The sequence below is a fragment of the Heloderma suspectum genome, chromosome 5, assembly GCF_057233095.1.
Source record: "Heloderma suspectum isolate Gila_16-S chromosome 5, 16-S_ref, whole genome shotgun sequence".
NCBI classification, from domain to species: domain Eukaryota; kingdom Metazoa; phylum Chordata; class Lepidosauria; order Squamata; family Helodermatidae; genus Heloderma; species Heloderma suspectum.
The window spans coordinates 37,050,826-37,071,482 of record NC_139462.1 but is presented as its reverse complement, the minus strand read 5'-3'; the positions used below and the strand labels follow the sequence as shown (position 1 = coordinate 37,071,482).

At 46.2% G+C, this 20,657-nt stretch overlaps 1 protein-coding gene across 1 annotated transcript in view; it reads left to right on the top strand.

The window, feature by feature from the left end:
- Nucleotides 1-2,905: 2,905 nt before the first annotated feature.
- Nucleotides 2,906-20,657, top strand: part of DKK2 (dickkopf Wnt signaling pathway inhibitor 2) — a 110,745-nt gene continuing 92,993 nt past the window's right edge. Inside the window, exon 1 of the mRNA XM_084860244.1 lies at nucleotides 2,906-3,792. Coding sequence (XP_084716370.1) covers nucleotides 3,535-3,792 — 258 coding nt within the window. The 5' untranslated portion in view covers nucleotides 2,906-3,534. The remainder of the gene's footprint in view (nucleotides 3,793-20,657) is intronic.

Below are 20,657 nucleotides of genomic sequence, written 5' to 3'. Positions count from 1 at the left end.
TAGGGGGCAGCCCCCCAGCTCCCCCTACAGGCCTGAAAACCAGACTTCCCCCACCCCTCACGTGGCTTCCTTTCAAGCCACTCATGCCAAAACTCTTCAGTCAAGAAAGGGGTGGGGAGAGAAATACACACTCTCTTCTTCCCTCCTTAGATTGTCGAAAGGGTCCGGGGCAGCGGGGATCCAATGCGATCATCATCCTAAACCAGGCAAATCCGAAATCCCCCAAGGACCGTGGCTTTTAGCCTGTTTATTGCACAGTCAGGGGAGAAAGTTACAAGATAGAAGTAATTCTTTCCGGATCCACTACAGGGGAAAACTCAGAAGCCGGCCCTTGGGTATGACACATGCAGGCACGCTGTGTGTGTGCAAACTGGTAGCTCAGGAAACACCTCCTGCATCTGACAAAGTGGATTGTAGTCCAGGAAAACTTATGCCGTAATAAATGTATTCGTCTTTAAGGTACCATAGGACTACTTCTATAGGCTAATACAGCTACCCTTCTGGGAGGTATTTTAACGTTCATATAGTTGTTGAAATAACGCAGACAGGCTGGCCCATGGATGATCCTCTTATTTCGACCCACTGGTTACCACTGTTAGTCCTACTTAGAGTAGACCCATTGAAATGAAAGACTTAAATTAGACTAGTTAAGTGGGCGCAACCCATTTATGTCGGAGCATGTTACATTTCTTGGGACTACTTCACCGAGTAGTCCTGCTGGGTAGAGGATCGTAGCCTTGTAGATTTCGCCCTGAGCAATTTTCTATACTGCTAAGCGATTTAGGGCACAATCCTATGCATGTTTAGACTGAAAAAAAGTCCTACAATCCCCAGCCAACATGGCTGGCTGGGGAGTGCTGGGAGCTGTAGGACTTTTTTCTGTCTAAACATGCATAGGATTGCACCCTAAGAACTATACTGGGCTTTTAAGGTCGATTTGCAATTGCAATTCCCCCTCGGCACAGGAGAGAGCGCCTCTGACCACATGCAAATTGCCTGGCGGAAGGAACAGTTCCCATATATCTGGGGGTAAGGGAGAGGGAGCAGGCTGTTAGCCTCTAGCCAGATTAGAAATGAGGTATCGCAAAAGCGCCCTTGAGATGTTCTGCTGTTTCTTAAGAGCGGAGCGTTCGTGGGGTTGATCCATACAAGCCAGTTAAGGTGGAGACTTCGCCCATTTTGAACTTCAACCCAGTCAAGAAGGCGGAATATGTGGATTTAAAAAGAAACATAGGTGGTAGACTCTAGTCCAAGCACCTGGGGCTAAATCTGAGGGAGCCCTAAGGGCCAAAACAGGTATTAGTTTAAATTGTGTCTGGCAGTTCTGTCTTCTTCTTCTCCTTCTCCTTCTCCTCCTCCTCCTCCTTCACTCTAGAGGAGGCATAGGGGTTCAGATCCTGATTTTTAAAGCCCACTTCCACTGCCCACGCAAGGGTCCCAATCTGGATTGGTCCCCTGCACCTACTCTAGAGTAAAAAATGAAACGAAAGAAACATGATGTAGCTGCTAAACACAGATTTCAGGTGATGCCTGTTTTGGCCCTAAAGTTCAGAAGCCCCTCTGATTTCAGTGGCCAGTGCCAGCGGGGCAGCCTGTTGTAGCCAAAGAAATGCACACGGAACAAACGCGTTCGGTGGCATCTGAAAGACGAACAGATTCTGCTGAGGCAGAAGCTTTCGTGGGCCAAAGCAGGCTTGGCCAGGGGCAGGAAAGCTTCAGCTCAGTAGGTAGAAACACCAATTTGCAAGATCAGTTGTGAACATGCCAGCAAACAGCAAGGCAGCGTATTCTTGCCAGTCGGTGCCGTTGTGAGCGGGCCTTGTGCTTATCTCAAGTCTGAATGTTGTACAGAAATGGCGCAGAGTTTATTACTGTTTGCATGTTTTCCTCTCTGAGCTGGGCTGGTTTGCTGTACCAGACCAGATACCACCCGTCTATTTGTCTGCCTGTCAGTCTGTCTCTCTTCTAGGGTAAGTCTTCATCGGTCTGAGGAAGTGGCTCTGGTCCAGGAAAAGTTCTGCTACGATAACTCTATTCGTTTTCCAGGCGCCACGAGGTTCTTGATTGTTTCTGATTTCAGCGTAACTGGAAAAGAAAGCAAGAAAGCAATGTTCCATTGACTTCAATGGGATTTATGTTGTGTGTTTTGGATTCCGGTGCGAACTGAGCAGCGTGAGGGGGGGGAGGGGAGAGAGAGAGAGAGAGAGAGAGAGAACAACAACAGATGCGTTACATTCCTTTCAATGGGGCGAGATGCTGTGTAAAACATTCGCAGGCTTTCCGTCTTGCGTAAAGAGAACTGGGGCGCGGGGCGAGGAAGGGCCCCGTGCTTTACAAGTCTAGCCGTCCTGATCTCTCTCTCTCTCTCTCTCTCTCTCTCTCTGTCTCTGTCTCTCTCTCTGTGTGTGTGTCTGTCTTTCTCTCTCTCTCTCTCTGTCTCTGTCTCTCTCTCTCTGTGTGTGTCTGTCTTTCTCTCTCTCTCTCTCTCTCTGTCTCTGTCTCTCTCTCTCTGTGTGTGTCTGTCTTTCTCTCTCTCTCTCTCTCTCTCACACACACACACACAGGTCTCAAACTTCCCTGGATGCCATATGCTCGCTATAACTAAGAGAGAGAGAGAGAGAGAAATGCCAGACACGTGGGAAGGGCTCTGAAGGAGGGCAAGGCACTCTGTCCACGCACAGAGACACAATCTCGCAGAGCACTTCTTTGGCCTTCGGACCGATTCCGGAGGGGATCCCTTGGGGGGTCGGGGAGGAGGAGGAGGCAGGGGCCGGGTGGGGCCGGGAGGAGGAGTGGGGAGTGGGCGCGGGAATGAGTCAGCTTCCCTGGCTGTCACTCCGTGGCTTCGGGGGGCGGAGGAAACGCGAGCTCCACCGGGGGGAGCTATAAAAGCGACGGGGGCAGCAGAGCGCGGAGGAGAGAGAGCCAGGCTGCCGGAGACGGGCGGAGGGCGGCTCGGCTGAGTCAGCGTCTGCCTGGCTGGGCGCTCGCGGGCTCGTCCAGGCTCTTGGCTCGCCTCCCGCCGGGATGTCCGGGGCCAGCTAACTGAAGCGGGCGGCCGGGCGGCGCTGGTTCGCTCACCTCGCTGCGGCCGGGCTGCTCCTGCGGCGAGAGGCGGAGTGGGCTGGGCGCCCCGGCCCGGGGCTGGCTGCCCGCTGCCTCTGCTCCTGAAGCCCCAGCAGAGCTCCGCGGGAGGGCCCCCTGCCGGGCGCCGCCGCCGCCGCCCGGACCAGCTCGCCCGCCCGCCTCCTGCCGCAGCCCGCCGGGGCGCCTCGCCTGCCACGAGCCCGCAGCGAAGGCGGCGGCGGCGGCGGCTCGCCAAGGGCCACCCTGGAGGCTTCGAGCCGCATCCCTGCCCCGGCCAGCGGACCTCGCGGCGAAGGCCGAACTGCGGCAGCGGCAGCCCCCGGGGCTCTCCCGCGGATGCTTCCGCGCTGGGTCGCCGTGCGAAGAGCCGGGCTTGGCAGCCAGTAGCCCCGCGGCCGCCCCGTCTCGCCGGGGAAGACGCAGCCTCCACTGCCGGGCGGAGGGGAGATGACCATGCTGAGCGCGAGTCCGCGCTCCTCCCGCCCTCTGCTCTTCCTCGCCGCGCTCCTGGTGGTGGAGAGCTCCCAGCTGGACGGCGCCAAGGCGAACTCCATCAAGTCCACGCTCATGGGCGAGACGCCGACGCAGGCGACCACCAACAGGTCGACCACCTTCCACCAGGGACTGGCTCTGGGCAGCAGCAAGAAAGGCAAAATCTTGGGCCAGGGAGGGAAAGGGCTGAAGCACTATCACCGGCAAGGCGAGGTAGGATGCCTCTTTCTTTCTTTCTTTCTTTCTTTCTTTCTTTCTTTCTTTCTACACCTTCCCCCTTCCCTTCCTCTCTCTTTTTTCTCCCTCCCTCCCTCTTCTTTCCTCCCTCCCTCCCTCTTTCCCTTCCTTCCTCTTTCTTCCCTTCTTCTCTCTCTTTCTCTTCCCTTCCTTTCTCTCCGCTCTCTTTATTCCCATCCTCCTCTCTACTCCATCCATCCATCCATCCATCCTTCCTTTCTGTCTGTCTCTCTCCCTTTCCTTCCTCTCTCTGTCTCTCTCTCACACTTCATCCACCCCCCTCTCCCCTTCCTTTCTTCCCCATCGTATCCATTCAGATCTCTTCTTCTTGCAACTGATATCAGCAGAGACATGTACGCATCCTTCAAGAAACTGTAATGATAACCCTCTTTTGGATACATCAGAATCGCCCTTCAGGACAAGGCTTATGTCCCCTGTTTGTTAGTTTCCAGAATTCAGAGGTATACTGCCTCTGACAGGGAGGCTCTTTTCTTAGGAAATCCGTAACTGACAATAATGTGTGTGTGTGTATGTAGCATGAATGGTAATGAGAAGGAGTAATGAGCATCCAGCCTCTACTAGCACAATGTTGGCAATTTACTCAGGAGTGGCAGCGGTGTTGGTTGTTGTGTTATAGCCAGCATAAGGATAATTTTCATCATCTTGCTATTTGTTGTGTAGTGTAAGTGGATCCAGTTGGAAGAGAAGGTGCAAAAACACCAAGATCTGAATTAAGCCACAATATTGGCAGCAAATTAAAAGCTCTGGGAAGACCATAGCCAGGACTTACTTCCAAACAAGCCTGTGATCCTAACCACACTTAATTGAAATCAATGGGACTGACTTCCAAAAGGTTTGTGTGTTTCTAGTTAGTGGAACAGTTGTTGCTATTACACTTGTGGATGAGCTGTGGCAATGTTAAATCTCAAAGGAGAGGTCAGCAACGGGAAGCTCCAGGATCCAAATCCTGCACCTGGAGGTGTATGAGCTCCTCCCCCCCGCCCGCCCCCAGCAGAAGGATCAGTAGCTGTGGAAATGGGACTCATTTCAAATCCACTTATTGGGGTGGCAGAAAATGACACCCCCACTCCCTCCTCAAAGTACCCCCCCAACAGACAAAACATTACTTGCTGCCCAGGGATTTAGTTTCAAAAGAGATGTGACTGCAGAAAGTGGTAATAGGATCTCCCCAAAATGTTGATTCAAATGGAAAAGCAGCTGTGGAGAGTGGGACAAATTGGAGCTGGACAGTGGTTTTGGGCAACAAAGAGTTTACTTCAGCCCTTCCCAACCTGGTGCCCTCCAGATCTGTTGGACTCCCATTATCCCCAGTCAGCATGCTGGCTGGAGGGTGACTGGAGTTGTAGTCCAAACCATCTGGAGGGCACCAAGTTGCAGAAGCCTGGTTTACTCCTTTCCCCTCCACCAAAGCAGCTATTAAGCCCACTGGGGGAATCAAGAGAGACACAATCCTAGTACCTCTCACCCCCACCCCCAAGCAGGGCTAATGGTAGCTTTAAGGGGTGCACCTTAAGGGAAGGATCCAACAGTGTCCAGCTGCTAGTGCTATTTACCTTGTGCAATGTTGGTTTCCATGAGTGTTGTGTAAATAGCGCTAGCAGCCAGGCACTGGATCCTCCTTTTCTTCGTCAGGGAAATGGTGAGTTAAACACCACCTCCCCAGCTCTACTACCTGGTGCAATTTGCGCTCAGTTTTGCCAGCACAGCTACTTAGGTTGCTCTTGTTCTTGTCGTTTAAAAAAGTCAGGAGATCTGATAATGGATCTCCCGCAACATGTCCGTTCAGCCCCTTAGATGTTTGCAATAAATGATGACTTTTTCTTTGCTCATACCGGGGGGGGGGGGGGGGCTGACAGATGTGACTCCAGAGATCTGTGACCAGATCTCCCCAAAACATTGGGGACTGAGAACTGGGAATGGGAGGGAGTGCAACTGACTGAGAAGCCAGTAACTGGATGGTAAGCCATTCTGGTTGCTTGTCAAGATAATGTTTCCTTGCCTCCTCTTCCCCCTTCTGGATACTCAGGAGTTTTTATTAGGAATGTAGCATCTTTATTTAGCCATGTAGCGCAGGTCGGGAGAGCTGTATTCTTTTCCTTCCATCTTGACTTGGACAATTTAGGTGTTCTGCATTCCAGGAGAAGTAAAGGGTATGGTAGAAAGTTTTGCATTGCTTGTCCTGAAAGTGTGTGTGTGTGTGGGGGGGGACACCTTTCTGACTGTCCTACCCTCAGACATCCTTAAGCTGTTGAGATGCAACAGTTTGATATGAGCAATGACAAGGCAGGTGTCGCCACAACTGAATTACTAAAATTCAGTCAGCTTTGAAAACTTAATCCCTGCCCCCCAATAAAAGGGACTTGCGTATTCTATCACAAGCTCATTGGCGATCTCCTCCTTTTGTCTCCTTGTCCTATTCATCTCCATGCCTTATACCATGCTGCCCCATGTGGCTGGAACAATCTCCTCTATATTTAGCGAATGACTTATGATGATATATGAAGTTGTATTATACTGAGTCAGTCCACTGACCTATCCAGTGGCCCAGTACTGTCTTCTCAAATTTTCAGTGGGACTCCAGGCTCTCGGACAGTAGAGATCCTACTAGTAGGATAACAGAGATCCCACTGTTCAACAAATCTATAAAATGTCTCTCTTGCATCAAGTTCTTCTTAAAGGATGGATTTTTAGCAAAACCTTCTCTGAAGTTCGATCCTTACTTCCTCCTCCACTACTTCCTGACACTCTGGTGATCAATGCCCACTATTCACTGGGCAATTTCTAACCTCCTGATGGTGACTTCTTGTCTATTTAATGTAGATTGTTAGTCTTCTGGGCACAAGGAACACGGTCGCTTATATCAGCCTTCTGCAGCCTGGTGCCCGCCAGAGGTGTTGGCCTACAATGGCCACGCTGTCTGGGGATGATGGGAGTTGCAGTCCAACAGCTCTGGAGAGCACCTGGTTGGGAAAGGCTGACTTATATGTTCTGTTCATTGCCTACACTGTCGATGTCAAATGTCCAGCAGTAGTAGCAGTTATGATAGAAAGCGTAGCTGCGGCCAGCATTACTTTTCAGTCTGTCTGCTGCTTACTCACTAATATTTCACTCTCTCTCTATGTCACCGGCCGGGGTGTCATAGACTACAATGGTAAAGGGTCCCGCAATAAGACCCAGAGCTATATTATCTGCTATAAATAATCCAATGAAGTTCTGCGAGTATTTTTAAAAGTCAGTGTTACTAAAAATGAAGATGTTTTTGGAGTCCAAGAGTTTGGAGTCCAAGCAATAACCAATTGCACCTTTACTTAAAAACAAAAACAAAACAGAAATTGGAATTGGAATTTTATTTGACATCATTAAAATACAGGAATTCAAAAGGAAGAACACATGAAACAATAATACCACAAAATCAGCAATGTAAGGGGAAAGGGAAACCCAGTGATAACTGTTCTTCATACATCATCGGTAATAAGGTAAAAGCATCTATGGAGAAGCTTTTTAACTATTGAGAGAGTTTGGATGTGTAAGTTATATAGCTGAATCATAGTCAGAATACATGTGTGTGTGTGGGTGCGTGTGTACTTGATTGGCACGTGATCAGAAACTTGAAGGACTTGCACATAGGAAATAAATGGAAACCATGGTGCTGTAAGATCTTTTTTTTAAAAAAAAATGTATTCTTTGCTTGTTGCACTTTTGTACATAATCATGTTCTCCTATATTTTATCAATTTATGACTTTGCAGCTGTATACAATTTTTTTAAAGAAGGTCTTTATGTAGGAATGATAAAGTGCACTAAGGGCCAAACTACGCATTACCTTTTCTCGTGCAGTCCTGGCCTTCAGTGCAGGGTTGCGGTTGTTTTCACAAACTGCCAGTGCAGGACCCTTGTTCCAGATTGGGACCCTAGCATGCTGGTACAGGGACTTTAACCCTTTGGCCCTCCCCCACTGTGGTCCCAATCCAGATTGGGCTCCCTGTGCTGACAATTTGTAAAGCAAACCCCCTACGTTCATGACCAATACTTTGCAGAAAAGGTAAAATGTAGTTTGGCCCTAAGTCAACTTCAATACATAGAATTGCAAAGTTTAATGCTTATGCAGTCGTAAAACTTCACTCAGTAAATAAAAATCTTAACAACTTACGGAGCAACCCTATGCATGTTTTTAGACAGAAAACATTCCTACAACTTCCAGCATTCCCCAGACAACCATACTGGCTGTGGCTGGGGAATGCTGCTGGGCATTGTAGGACTTTTCCTACAAAGCTCAAGCTGTTCCTGGATTGGCTTTGGGTGGGGTATTTTTTATTTTACCGCTTCTCCACCAAAACCAAACCAACACACCCTCCTTGCACATAGAATCGTAGCATGCCAGGGAAGGGTTCAGTTCCATCTTCTCCTCTTGACAAGCAATATTTCTCTGCTGAGAGAGCTTTCTTGGGTGGCTGGGGAAATAGGAAAGCATTTAGACCAGCCTTCCCCAACCCAGTGCTATCCACATGTGTTGGACGAGAACTCCCATCAGCCCCAACTATCATGGCCATGCTGGATGCAGATGATAGGGGGTTTAGTCGAACACATCTGGAAGGCACTAGGTTGGGGAATGATGATTTAGACATTAACCTGCAGCCGGAAGTCATACAGTCCAGAAATAATGTTACCATTTGTTTTGTTTCTGCTGAACAGACACTTGAGGCAATCGATAGTTCTTCCAGTGTGGAAGATAGTATGAAGGCCAACAGTGATACATTATACTGGTTTTATTATTTCTTGTTAACATGATGAAGAGAGCAATCCTATGGCCTCTAGATGGAGCCTGAGGGGCCATAGGATGCTGCCCCCGCCCCAGCCATAATCAGAGCTCTGACCTTGGAGGGAGAATTCTGACTGGAGATCCCTGCCCTGCTGCTGCCATGGAAATCTCCATGGTGGCTCCTCTCCCAAGGTCTGAGCTCCGACCTTGGGAAGAGGATGTATGGAGAGAGGGGAGTGTGCTGGTGGGCGAGTTGGGGTGGGAAGAGAAAAGGGTGGGTATCTGTTGGATGTACAGGCCTCTCAGCTCTTGTCCCCACCCCCGGCCAGGTAAGGGAGTAAGACTGACTCAGAGGCCTGTCTAAAGTTAAATGCAATTTGGGAGGAGTGGGAGGCAAAAAAAAGAAGTCGCCATTGTTCCTCTCGCCCAGCCTGGCTCTTGCTGGCAGGGCTTAGGATGGAGACTGGAGCCCTAACAGGCGTTGCTGATACAATAGGATTGGGACAGTACACATTCACTTAGACCATTCCATTGAAATCATTGGAACATATTTCCAGGAAGCCATAGTTCTAAGGCTCCGAAGCAAAGGGTGTTTCCAGGGTGGCTCATGGCAAGAGGGAACTCTGTGTGGGGCACATGATAACTGGGAACTCATTGTCACCCATGGAATTATGGGAAATAGGTTCTGTGGAGAGGGGAGGATGAGGAGCAGAGGGGTGGCAATGACCAGTATTAGGGGATCACAGATTAACCTATGCTATTTAAGACCTTAATACACTGTGATTGAAAGCCAGGGAGTAAATGGGCAGCAGGAAATATTTGAGGGGAGTATCTGTTAGGTTTTGCTATTCCATCCATGAAGGCATCCCTGGGACACCATGAGCTAGCAGTCCTTCAAACTGTGGCCAAGACATTTAGGGTAGTCGCTTGTTCATTGCCAAAAAAAGAGGACAAAAAGAAGATACTGTTTTGCATAAAATGTGCAGTTGCAAATTTGTATGTATGGATACAAATTTTAAAATAATACTTATAATTTAGATAGAAATACAGTAAATCTCAGCATAGTGTGGAAGACTGTGACCAGGAGGCCTGTGTGCCTTGCTCAGTCAGTCTGCTCTGTCCAGGTGCTGTTGATGGGCAACTTCAAGGCCCGGCTCCTCCTCCCAATGGTTCTTTATCTTTAAACTGGACTTGATCTGGACAGCCCTTCAAACAGAGGACACCTTCAAAGTTGAGGACAGTCCTCTGGCAGCCCTGCAAATAGAGGATTGTCCTCTGTATACGAGGACACATGGTCATACACGTAGGACTGCAGTGCAAATATCTTCAGTCAATACTTCTTTTGAGCCCTTTTGAAATCACAACGAATTTGAATGTGCTCCTCCAGAAGGCCGTCTTAAAGGAAAATAGTTTCCTTTAATGACACACAGTTTCAAAGCTGAAGATCTACTGGCTTTCAGAATAGTTGTTTCATATGTCCTGAATAATTAGCACATAACCTTTTAATAATTTGGTTTTAAATGACCCTTTATTAGATTAGTCGTTCTCTTTGACTTGTTTAGACTCTACAATGTTGTTTTGAGGAACAAGACATTGTTTGTTAAAATCACAAGATTTCCTGTTTTTTTCTTTCTTCCCCCACCCTTTTTTCCCCTTAGCCTTGATGGTGTTTGATGGAATTACAGTTTTAAAGATGATTGTCTCCTTTTAAAGTGAAGGATTGCCTTTGGAAAAAGTTAGAGCCCAAATGCACAATCAAACTAAGTCAAGCTTTGTTTGCTGTGACAAAGCTACAAAAAGCTATTCCATTCATGGAGCGCAGTTGGAATGATTCTGGTCTACGTGTTAAAAAATTAATCTAGTCTGCATAAAAGAATAATATACAATGTGTGTTCAGTTAGGCTGATGAATCAATCAGTTTTCGAAACACTTCAAAAGTAAATTTTGGGTGTGTCCAGAGACTCCAGACCAGCAATTTTTTCGTGTGACCTGCTACTGATGTTCACACAAGGCCGGAGCACACCCTGCAGTGCATTGCATTATCTGTAAGAGTTCGTATTCATGATCCATGGATGTGTGTGTGGGCCATTTCTCACCCTGTTAGGGTGGCCGCTTATGAACTGCCAACAGCGAGAATATGCATCACCAACAAAGAGGACAAAAGAGGATCCTGATTTGCATATAATTTCCACATGCTGATTTAAATGCATAGATGCAAATTTAGAAAGAATTATTATAATCCAAATAGAAATACTGTTCATCTCACCATAGTGTAGAAGATGGTGACCAGGTGACCTGTGTCCTGACCTGTTTAGTCTTCTGATGAGCAACATTTCTTATTGTTCTTTATCTTTAAACTGGAATGGGACAGGACAGACCTGTCAGTTAAAGCACTGTGCTCTGTAAAAGAGGACACATGGATGCCCTACATAACGCTGTACAGCAAGAAACACAGGTTTCCCATTGTGTGAATATGGGACAGGGAGCTGCAGTCAATCCTGGCTTTCTGGCAACTGCATCTATCTGATCCAAGCATTTTTTTAAATACCTATTTGTCATATTCATACATTACAAATCTTAGGAATGCACTTAAAAAAGTAATGTGTGATTTAGACTTGTATAAACAAACAAATGATCTCATTTTTAGGAAACAAGACACAACTTTTTTGCACAACTGATCTAGAGTTTGGATAGAAGTCTTGTGCTGTTCCATTTCTTCTCCAGTTTTCTGCCCCATGATCACCAGTGACTTTTTCATGTCTTAAAATGTAAAGAAAACTTACATGCTGATTTGCACCTGTGAACCCATTCACCTTTTCAACTCTGTCTTGAAATTTCTTTTAGCAGCTGTTAAACTTGGCTACTTCACAACTCTGTCTCAGTGACCTTCCTTTTTTCATGCTTAGTACATCAAATATATTGGGATATGTATGAGTATAAAGATGCATGCAAAGACAGCACATCTATAGCTATATATCTATAGATTATAGATATAGACTATTGCTAGGGCTACCTATGAATCGCCAAAAAGAGGACACTAATTTGCATAACATTTGCATATGCTCATTTATATGTATAGATGCAAATTTAGAAATAAACAATTATAATTTAAATAGAAATACAGAACACCCCACAATAGTTTGAAAGACTGTGACCAGGTGCCTGCACTGTCCAGGTGCTAACAATGGGTTGTTGTTGTTGTTGTTGTTGTTGTTCAGTCGTTCAGTCGTGTCCGACTCTTCGTGACCCCATGGACCATAGCACGCCAGGCCTTCCTGTCCTGCGCTCTCTCCTGGAGCGTGCTCAAGTCCATATTCATTGCATCAGTGATGCTATCTAGCCATAACAATGGATAACATTATCTTTAAACTGGAATTGAACAGGACAGCCCTTAAAATAGAGGATGCCTTCAAATAGAGGATGGTCCTCTGGCAGCCCTTCAAGTAGAGGACTGTCCTCTATCAAAGAGGGCACCTGGCCACCCACTCAACCCCTTGGCCTTTGGCCTGTGGGGTTCCTTGGGACTCTATTTCGTCCTCTGTATTCCTTAATATCTATGTGAGGCCTCTGGGAGAGGTCATTCAGAGTTTTGGGACTGGGTCTCATCAATGCGCTGATGATACCCAGCTCTATCTGTTTTTCCCAGCTCATGCCAAGGAGGCTGTGGAAGTCCTCAACCATTGCATGGATGCAGTGAGGGATTGGATGTGGGTGAAGAAACTGAGGCTCAGTGCAGTCAAGATGGACAGTGCAGACAACCTAACCCAGGTTTGGGGGTACAGCATGTTTTTGGTTGGGGTAGGTCTCTCCCTCTGAAAGCTCAGGTATTTGGCGTGAGTGTGGTCTTGGCTCCAGTGTTGCTCCTGGAAGGTCAGGTGGCCGTGGTGGCCAGGGGTGCCTTTGCTCAGCTTTGTCTGGTTTGCCAGTTGTGTGATTTCTTGGGGGTGGAAGATGTGGTCACAATGATTCATGCCATAATCCACCTCTCATTTAGATAACTGTAATACCTGGGACTGTCCTCCAAAAGTTTTTGGAAGCTACAGCTAGTGCAAAACGTTAGACTCCTCTCATGAGTATCCTTTGTAGACCACATCACATCAGTATTGGATCAACTTCACCGGCTTCCAGTTTGTTTCTGAGCACAACTCAAGGTGCTAGTTTACTACCTACTTCCACATTGTTTGTGGTCAAGATATCTGAAAGACCGCTGCCTTCCATATGGATTTGCCTGTAATTTACAGTCATTATCAGAGGACCTGTTATATGTCCCACCACATAGAGGAGCTAGTTTGGTGGGTACTTGAGACAGAGCCTTTTCATTAGCTGCACCCCGATGGTAAAACTTCCAAAAGAAGTGAGATTGGCTCCTTGCTTCCTTATTTTGCCTTAGACAGGCAGAAAAGACTTTTTGTTCTGACTAAGGCAGATGTTGTATAATGTTATGTTCCTCTTCAATTTTATTTTAATGCTGCTCTTATTTTATTGGATGAGTTTTTTTAGTCCTGTGTTCCTTGATTTTATGTCAAGTTTTAATGTTTTTATTGTACAACGCCCTGGGTGCCTGGTACGTGCAGGGTGCAATTTATACATGTAATAAATTTGTTTTGATCTTTATATATAAAACAAAAGAAGCCATAAACCCAGGGAAAGGAAATGCATATGTACAGGAAATGCACAATGATTAGTGCCTAGATAGCAACAGAGTTATGTGCACTACCTATCTTTAAATACAATGGGCTACTAGAGTCAAATGTTCTAGCCTGAGTCAGTCTTCACACTAGTAACAAGGAACAGCATACCCCTGCCTCAGAGTGTTCCCACACTTAGTCAGATTCCCGTCCATCAGTCAAAACAGTTTATTGCATCAACCGAAGGACACTGCTGTTCCCACTGAGGTAGAAATTTACACACACAATTAAAATCCATTTTAAAAGGGCCAGAAGTATATACACTGATCACCAAAACAAGGAACATCTGTCTTCATCATCTTGTCGCTAATAATCAGAGCTATCCCATGTGCAAGAACATGACTCATTTTCTGGAACTCTGTAAGGCAGGGGTGTGCAACTCACAGCCCATGTGCTACAGGTGGCCCCCAACCTCTGTTGTGTGGTCCCCCAAGATACCTAGCGGCCACCAAATCAATTAGGGATGTCTGTCACTAGGAAATCTGGTTCTTTTTTAATTAATTAATTAATTTATTTATTTCTATACTGCCCAATAGCCGAAGCTCTCTTTTTTGGCTTGACAGAGTTCTGTGACATATGCGACTTGCTTTGCTTCTGCAAGCCAAGCTTCAGGCTGTTTCCCAAACTCTGGGAATTTTTTTTGCACATTTTGGGAGGAAGTTTCTGCGAGTTATGCAAATTTCTGAACAATTTGCACAAGATACACCCGATTCTGTGCAAATTATGCAAATTCAGTTGTGATTTGTGCAAATTGCCCAGAAATTTGTGCGAATTGGAGACCCCCTCCAATGACACAAAAATCCCAGAAAATTGGTGAACTGGCCCAACTTGCTGCAGATTGAGCCGCATGACACGGCGGGAACCCAAATGAAGTTTTGCAGGCCAAGCCTAGGAATACACATCAAACCCCACCCTCCAAACGGATTTGTCTGATATCCCTAAAATAAATATGGTGCCACAGCAGTGCTGTTGGCAGTAGAGCAGTAGCATGGAAACTGTCTGTGAGTGTATGTAAGTGTGAAGGATGTGCATTGACCACAAGTTTCGGGTTGGACCCTGATTCAGCTTTGACCAATTTAGATGCCACCTGCTTGAACTCAGGTCAGAATCAGAATCTCGATTCAGCCACCCAAATCTTCATGCCTCCCAGTAAGTATAATTGGAAATCAAAACACAGCTACAGCCTTTTCTTCTGTTCATCAGAATTGGACGACATTGGATGACATACCAGTCACTTATGAGGGAACTAAGCCTGCCAAATATCAGACATATAGGTGCGGGGGGGGGAGTGCACTATATATGCCTTACAAATATGATTTGTTTTTTTTAAAGGACTTGCCGATAACTTTTTATCTCATAGCAACATTGGATGAAATTTTCAGGGATAGCTGCTTCTTAATCCCCCCCCCCTGCAAATATGGAGGGGGTAAGGGAAAGTTAGTCACTCCATCCCCAAACTGAATTCTGCTCTTGCACAAGCAGGTGCAGGGAGCTTTGTGAAAGAGCAGCATTTGCATCCCTCACCCAAGGCACTCAGACTGGAGAGGACTGGTAAAACCATTCACTGCTATTAGAAGCTTCTCCTCACAAAACTGTACCCCCTCCTCTCCCTCCCCACCCTGTGTTTTCCTTATATGAATAGTTTGGGGAGAAATGTATTGATCCTTGGAGATACATTGTCTGTGTCTCTGTGTTTCTCTGAATCTTCAGGAGTGTTCAGGTTGTGATTCGGTCTGCTTCAGAGGAGCTCTGCTTTGATTCAGAAATGTCCCGAATCTTTCAGAATCAGTCCAATTCAGTTCACGATTCAGCCAAATCCAAAGCATGCCTCTAGTGAGTGAGCATGTGAGCGTATGTGAGTTGTGTGTGTACATCCATGTTCATACACATGTATGACCCCTGGCCGCACAGCTGATTCTCCAAAACAGTGTGCACACGTGCTGTAAAGTCTAATTATTTGGGTGTTGAAAAATAAATGCATCCTCTCCTCTTCATTTTTATACAGTTGACAATGAAATAGATAATGCACCAGATCCTTGACTTCATTTTGTCCATAAATGCAAAGGCATCCACTCCATGGAGTGTCCCTACATTCCCCATCCAAGAAAGCCAAGGGCATAGTTTGGAAATGTACTGTGGTAAAATCCCTCTTCAGACTTTTGTGCTGTGACTTATAATGTAATTTATTTATTGCACATTTATCCCACCCTTCCTCCAAGTAGGTTAGGTCAATGTAGCCAGTTCTCTAGTCATCTACAAAGGATAAACTTTATCCTCACAGCAGTACTGTGACGCAGGTCAGGCTAAGAGTGAGTGATTCATCCATGGTCAACCAGCATGCTTGATGGCTGAGTAGGAATTCGAACCCAGGTCCAATACTCTGACCACTGCACCATACTGGCTTTTCAGATAAGTCTGAAGATGTGAGAGAGACTTGTCCTGCTCATGACATTTCCAGAATGTCTTTGGAAGTGACAGATGCTGTTCCCTCCACATCTTCTCTAATGCATGAAGGACTTACAACAAAACAACAAGAACAGGTCCTTTCTTTTCTTTGTGGGCATGTATTTTAATATATGGGAAACACTTCAGATGCCATCCTGTGAATACAAATTGCTTTGGCAGAACTGCCTCAAAGTAAGGGGAGTATTCATGAGGGCACATAAGTAGCTGAATATAGTCCGGAAATAGGTGAATTGCACAAAAAATGATGAGGACTATAGAAAAACAGAAGAATGGCGTTAAAAAGGAAAAAAGGAAAGTAAAATGGGACATGGTTCTTTAAGGAGTTATGTAATCTGTTATCCTTTTTATGTTTATCAGTTAATTGATTACCTTATTTTAATATTTTAAAATTATTTATATGTACCTCAATGTTTTGAAAAGGCTGTGCTGGTCAAGAATTAAAATGCAAGCCAGAATGTTTCTATTTTGAAAGTCATTTGTATACAACATTGTCCTGAGCAGGAGGTTACTATTAAAATGGAGATCGTAACATCCTCTGAAGAGGTGCTAGATGGGGTTTCATACCAGTGGGCAAATAAAACTGCGTAACATTAAATAATTGACCACAATATCCTGAGGGCACAGCCAAAATAGGCCTTCTCGAATGCCAAGCATGTAACCACAGTATCTTAAATAATTAGCAACTATGGAATTCGCTACCACAGGATGTAGTGAAGGCCACCAATTTGAATGACTTTAAAGGGGGGTTGGAAAAATTCCTGGAGGAGAAGGCTATCAATGGCTACTAGTCCTGATGGCTATGTGCGACCTCCAGAACCAGAGGCAGTGAGCCTATATACACCAGTTGCTGGGGAACATGGGCGGGAGGGTGCTGTAGTGCTCATGCCCTGCTTGTGGGTTCCCAGTCGACAGCTGGTTGGCCACTGTGTAAACAGAATGCTGGACTAGATGGACCCTGGCCTTGGTCTGATGTAGCATGGCTCTTCTTATGTTCTTAACCCAGAGAATACCAAATCTGTAACCATGGGACCTAACTATGCAAGCCAGGAGCAATTACAGTTCCAGCTGAGCAATGAGAGCCGTTTGCCATTGTGCTTTGCTTTATAAACATCAAGGTGTTTATCCTGAAACTTTCTTGCTTACCATTGGCATCCCTATTGTGCGTGTATGTGTGTGTTTATTCTTGTCATATGGAGTTCCCTTTGATTTATTGTATTTTTAATATGCTAACTTGAAAGGCAGAAAATACCATATTGTATTTTATTATCTCTACTATAATAAGCACCAGCCTCTGTAGTCAAGATCAGAGCCCTACTTGGCTGAGCTGTGTACAAAACCCAGTGGGATAAGATGATTCTTGATTGGGTGGTGTTGTAATTCAAACCAGTCATGCAGTGAAATGACTGAAAGGTCGGCATGAGAATGATGATTTCCCTTTTAAAATGGCACTCCATCTTTAGAATGCATGCCATAATGGAAGAGGTGCGTGCGTGCGTGCGGGGTGGGATGGGGTGGGGGACACAACAGCCTTCAAGCTTTGATTGCATCATGTGATAGTTTTGCGACAGTTCCCCAAATCATATTATGGTTAAGATTTTGGATCGCCATTGAAATCAGTCATGAAGGCTGCAAGCCGATGGTCCCTGAGAAGGCATCCTGAGAACCTAGATGGCCATGTGTCCTCTTTGACAAAGGACAGTCCCTTATTTGAAGGGCTGGCAGAGGACGGTCCTCTGTTTTGAAGGCATCCTTTCTTTGAAGTGCTGACCAGTCAAAGTCCGGTTTAAAGACAATGCTAAGAAGGGAGACAGCAGGGCCATGAAGCTGCCCATCCACAGCGAGCACGGGGACAGCAGATTCAGCAGGCACACAGGTTGCTCACTCACGGTCTTCCTCACCATGGTGAGATGCATTTGTGTTTGTTTGTTAATTATTACATTTATACCCCGCCTTTTTTCCTCCATAAGGAACCCAAGGCGGCGTACGTAATCCTCCTCCTCCTCTGCATTTTATCCTCACAACAACAACCCTGTGAGGTGGGTTGGGCTGAGAGTCTGTGACTGGCCCAAAGTCACCCAGTGAGCTTCCATGGCCGAGTGGGGACTAGAACTCGGATCTCAGTCCAACACTCTAGCCACTGCACTACACTGGCTCTCAATGTACTATATTTCTCCTTAAATTATAATAAATATTTCTACATTAGCAATGATTCATATAAATTAGCATAAGCATTTTATGCAAATCAGTACCCTCTTTTGTCCATTTGGGGGGGCAGTTTATAAGTGGCCACCCTGCAAGGACCGTAGGATTTTTGGGGTGTTCTCCTCTGTGGATGGAGAGAGAGGCCTGCCTGCAGAGAGGAAGGCCAGCCTCGCAAGCCACCTCTGTAAATCTGGAAATGTCCACAGCCGGTGCTTCTCCCACATTGGAACTCTCACATCAGACAGCACCAAAGGGAGGTGTTCTGTGGCCATTCTGGGAGAAGCTGTAGTTCTGCAGGATCCGAGGGTTGTTGATACCCCTCACACATACCCCCCCCCCGCAAAAAAAAACCCCAGGGGGAAGAAACCAGACCAGCTCTGGAGCTGGTGTAGTTTTTTTCCCCCTCCCATTGGAAACAAAGTAGAACAAAAGAGACAGACAACGGTGGAAAATGGCCAGATAAAAAGGGAAAAGGCTGCACCTGCTCCACCTCCCACCCTGCTGGCATGAGCCAACAGGGCACTGGAAAGGGCAGTTCCTTTGCCTTCGGTCCTCCCTTTCCCCTCTTCATAGGATTGTTCTGCCCAGGGCCAAACTAGAGCTCCATTCAGGCATGTCTATGCATGGAGGGGATGTTCTATCCTTCCCTGTTCTTCCTGCATTGATCAGGAAGGTCAGAAGAGAGAGTGCAGTTGTGTTTGGCTGAAAACACTTGCAGGCGTTCTCACGATCAGGCATCCTGATCGCGCAAAGGTCCTGATCATGGGGAGAACCAAAAACGTATTCACTTGGACACGATTACAGTCTTGCTTCAGACCTTCCTGTTCAATGTGAGAAGGTTATGGTGGAGGGGACAGGGCTCGGCAGCCCCTCCGTGCATACACTTTCCCAACACCAAAATAGGGCTTCGATGCAAAGTCAATTGTCTGAATTCATGTAATGTGTCTGGTGTGTGTGCGGTTTTTTTCTTTAACAGCAGTGGTGGGGGTGGTAGATCAGGAAAAACTAAGACTGGTACCTAATGCTGCAATCTGAAATACACTGAAAACCACTTAGACTTACTTCCAAGTAAAGGTTGTTAAGATCGGGGTGTAAGTGGCTAGTCTATGGGTTAGTCATACTTAGGGCATCTCTACATTAAGGAAACATCCCGCAGCCTTACCCTGGCTTTTGATTCCATTTTCTTCACTAGATCAGGATGGGCTCATTAGACAGCGAGCACGGGATCGGGAACTGAAAACTTCCCTTCTCAGCAATCAGCAAAGCTGTATAGTGTTCAATGAAACAGCACCATCTAGTGGCTGCTGATATTTTGAGTTAAATTTTCTTTCATCTTCTCTCTGATCTTTTAAAAAGCGGGATTAAGCTCAAAAAGCACAGGAGATGCTCTGGAGGTTGACAATATCATGTAAGGAACCCGCAAACATCCGTGAGTGGCCAATCATGAGCATGAAATAAAAGCCACATGTAGAAAATCCTCTTAGAGTAGACCCACCAAAATCAATGGGGAGTATCCCATTGTGCCTGTGTGCTAGGGGGAGCAACCGTTTGCAAAATGGGGCTTTTGCACTTGTTACCAGAATGGGCCAGGTCAATGTAGCTTGAAAGCCTCATTGCAAAAGCCCCATTGTGGGGTTCTGCCATTCTGGGGTTCTTTTTAGAAGTGCAAAAGACCTAGTGCAGAAGTGGCCCCTCCCACAAATGCAGAAGTACCAGCAGAGGTGGAGTGGCCCCACTGGATAGTGAATGTAGGATGACTAACTTAAGTCTAGGGTGGCCAGTGCCTTACTTTACAAAGGACAGTCTCCTAATTTGGAGAGCTGGCAGAGGACAGTCCTCTGTTTGAAGGTCTCCTCTGTCTGAAGAGGTGTCCCGGCCAGGTCTGGCTTAAAACAAAAGAACCATTAGAAGGGAGAGCAAGAGGCACATTGAAGTTGTGGATCAACAGTTAGCACCTGGACAGCAGGCTCAGCAGATACACAGGTCACCTAGCCAGTCTCCTGCACTATGGTGAGATATATTGTATTTCTATTTAAATTATAGTTATTTCAAAATTTGCACCTGTATATATAAATGTGCATATGGATATAGTATGTTAATTGCTATCCTCCTTTTTGGTGATGTGTAAATGGCCATACTCAAGTCCCATTGATTTCAGTGGGTTTACTTTAAGTATCGTTGTTTGTTTAATTTTATTTACAGCATTTATATACTGCTCCATATCTGAACAGATTCTGTAGAGGTGAACAATAAAAGATAAAAGAAATAAAACTCCATATTAAAAAATATTGTTTCAAAAAATAGAATACTGATAAAAACCATGGCTGGTCAGTCAAGGAAGGCTTCGTGGAATAAAGACGTTTTCAGGAGGCGCTGGAAACAACACAATGTTCATGCCTGCCTGACCTCTAGAGGCAGGGAGTTCCATAGCAAGGGGGCCACCACCTGACTGAAAGCTCTTCTCCAAGTGGACTTCAGTTGGGCCTTAGCGCCATGTGGAACCACCAGGAGCATGCCCTCTGATGCCCTCAGTGACTGGGTAAGGGAGAAGGCACTCTCTCAGGTATCCTGGTCCCAAGTTGTTTAGGGCTTTACACACTAGTACCAAAACCTTAAACCTGGCCCGGTAGCAAATAGGCAGCCAGTGCAGTTTCCTCAGTAACCTTTGTAAACTGCCCAGAGAGCTTTGGCAATGGGGTGGTATAG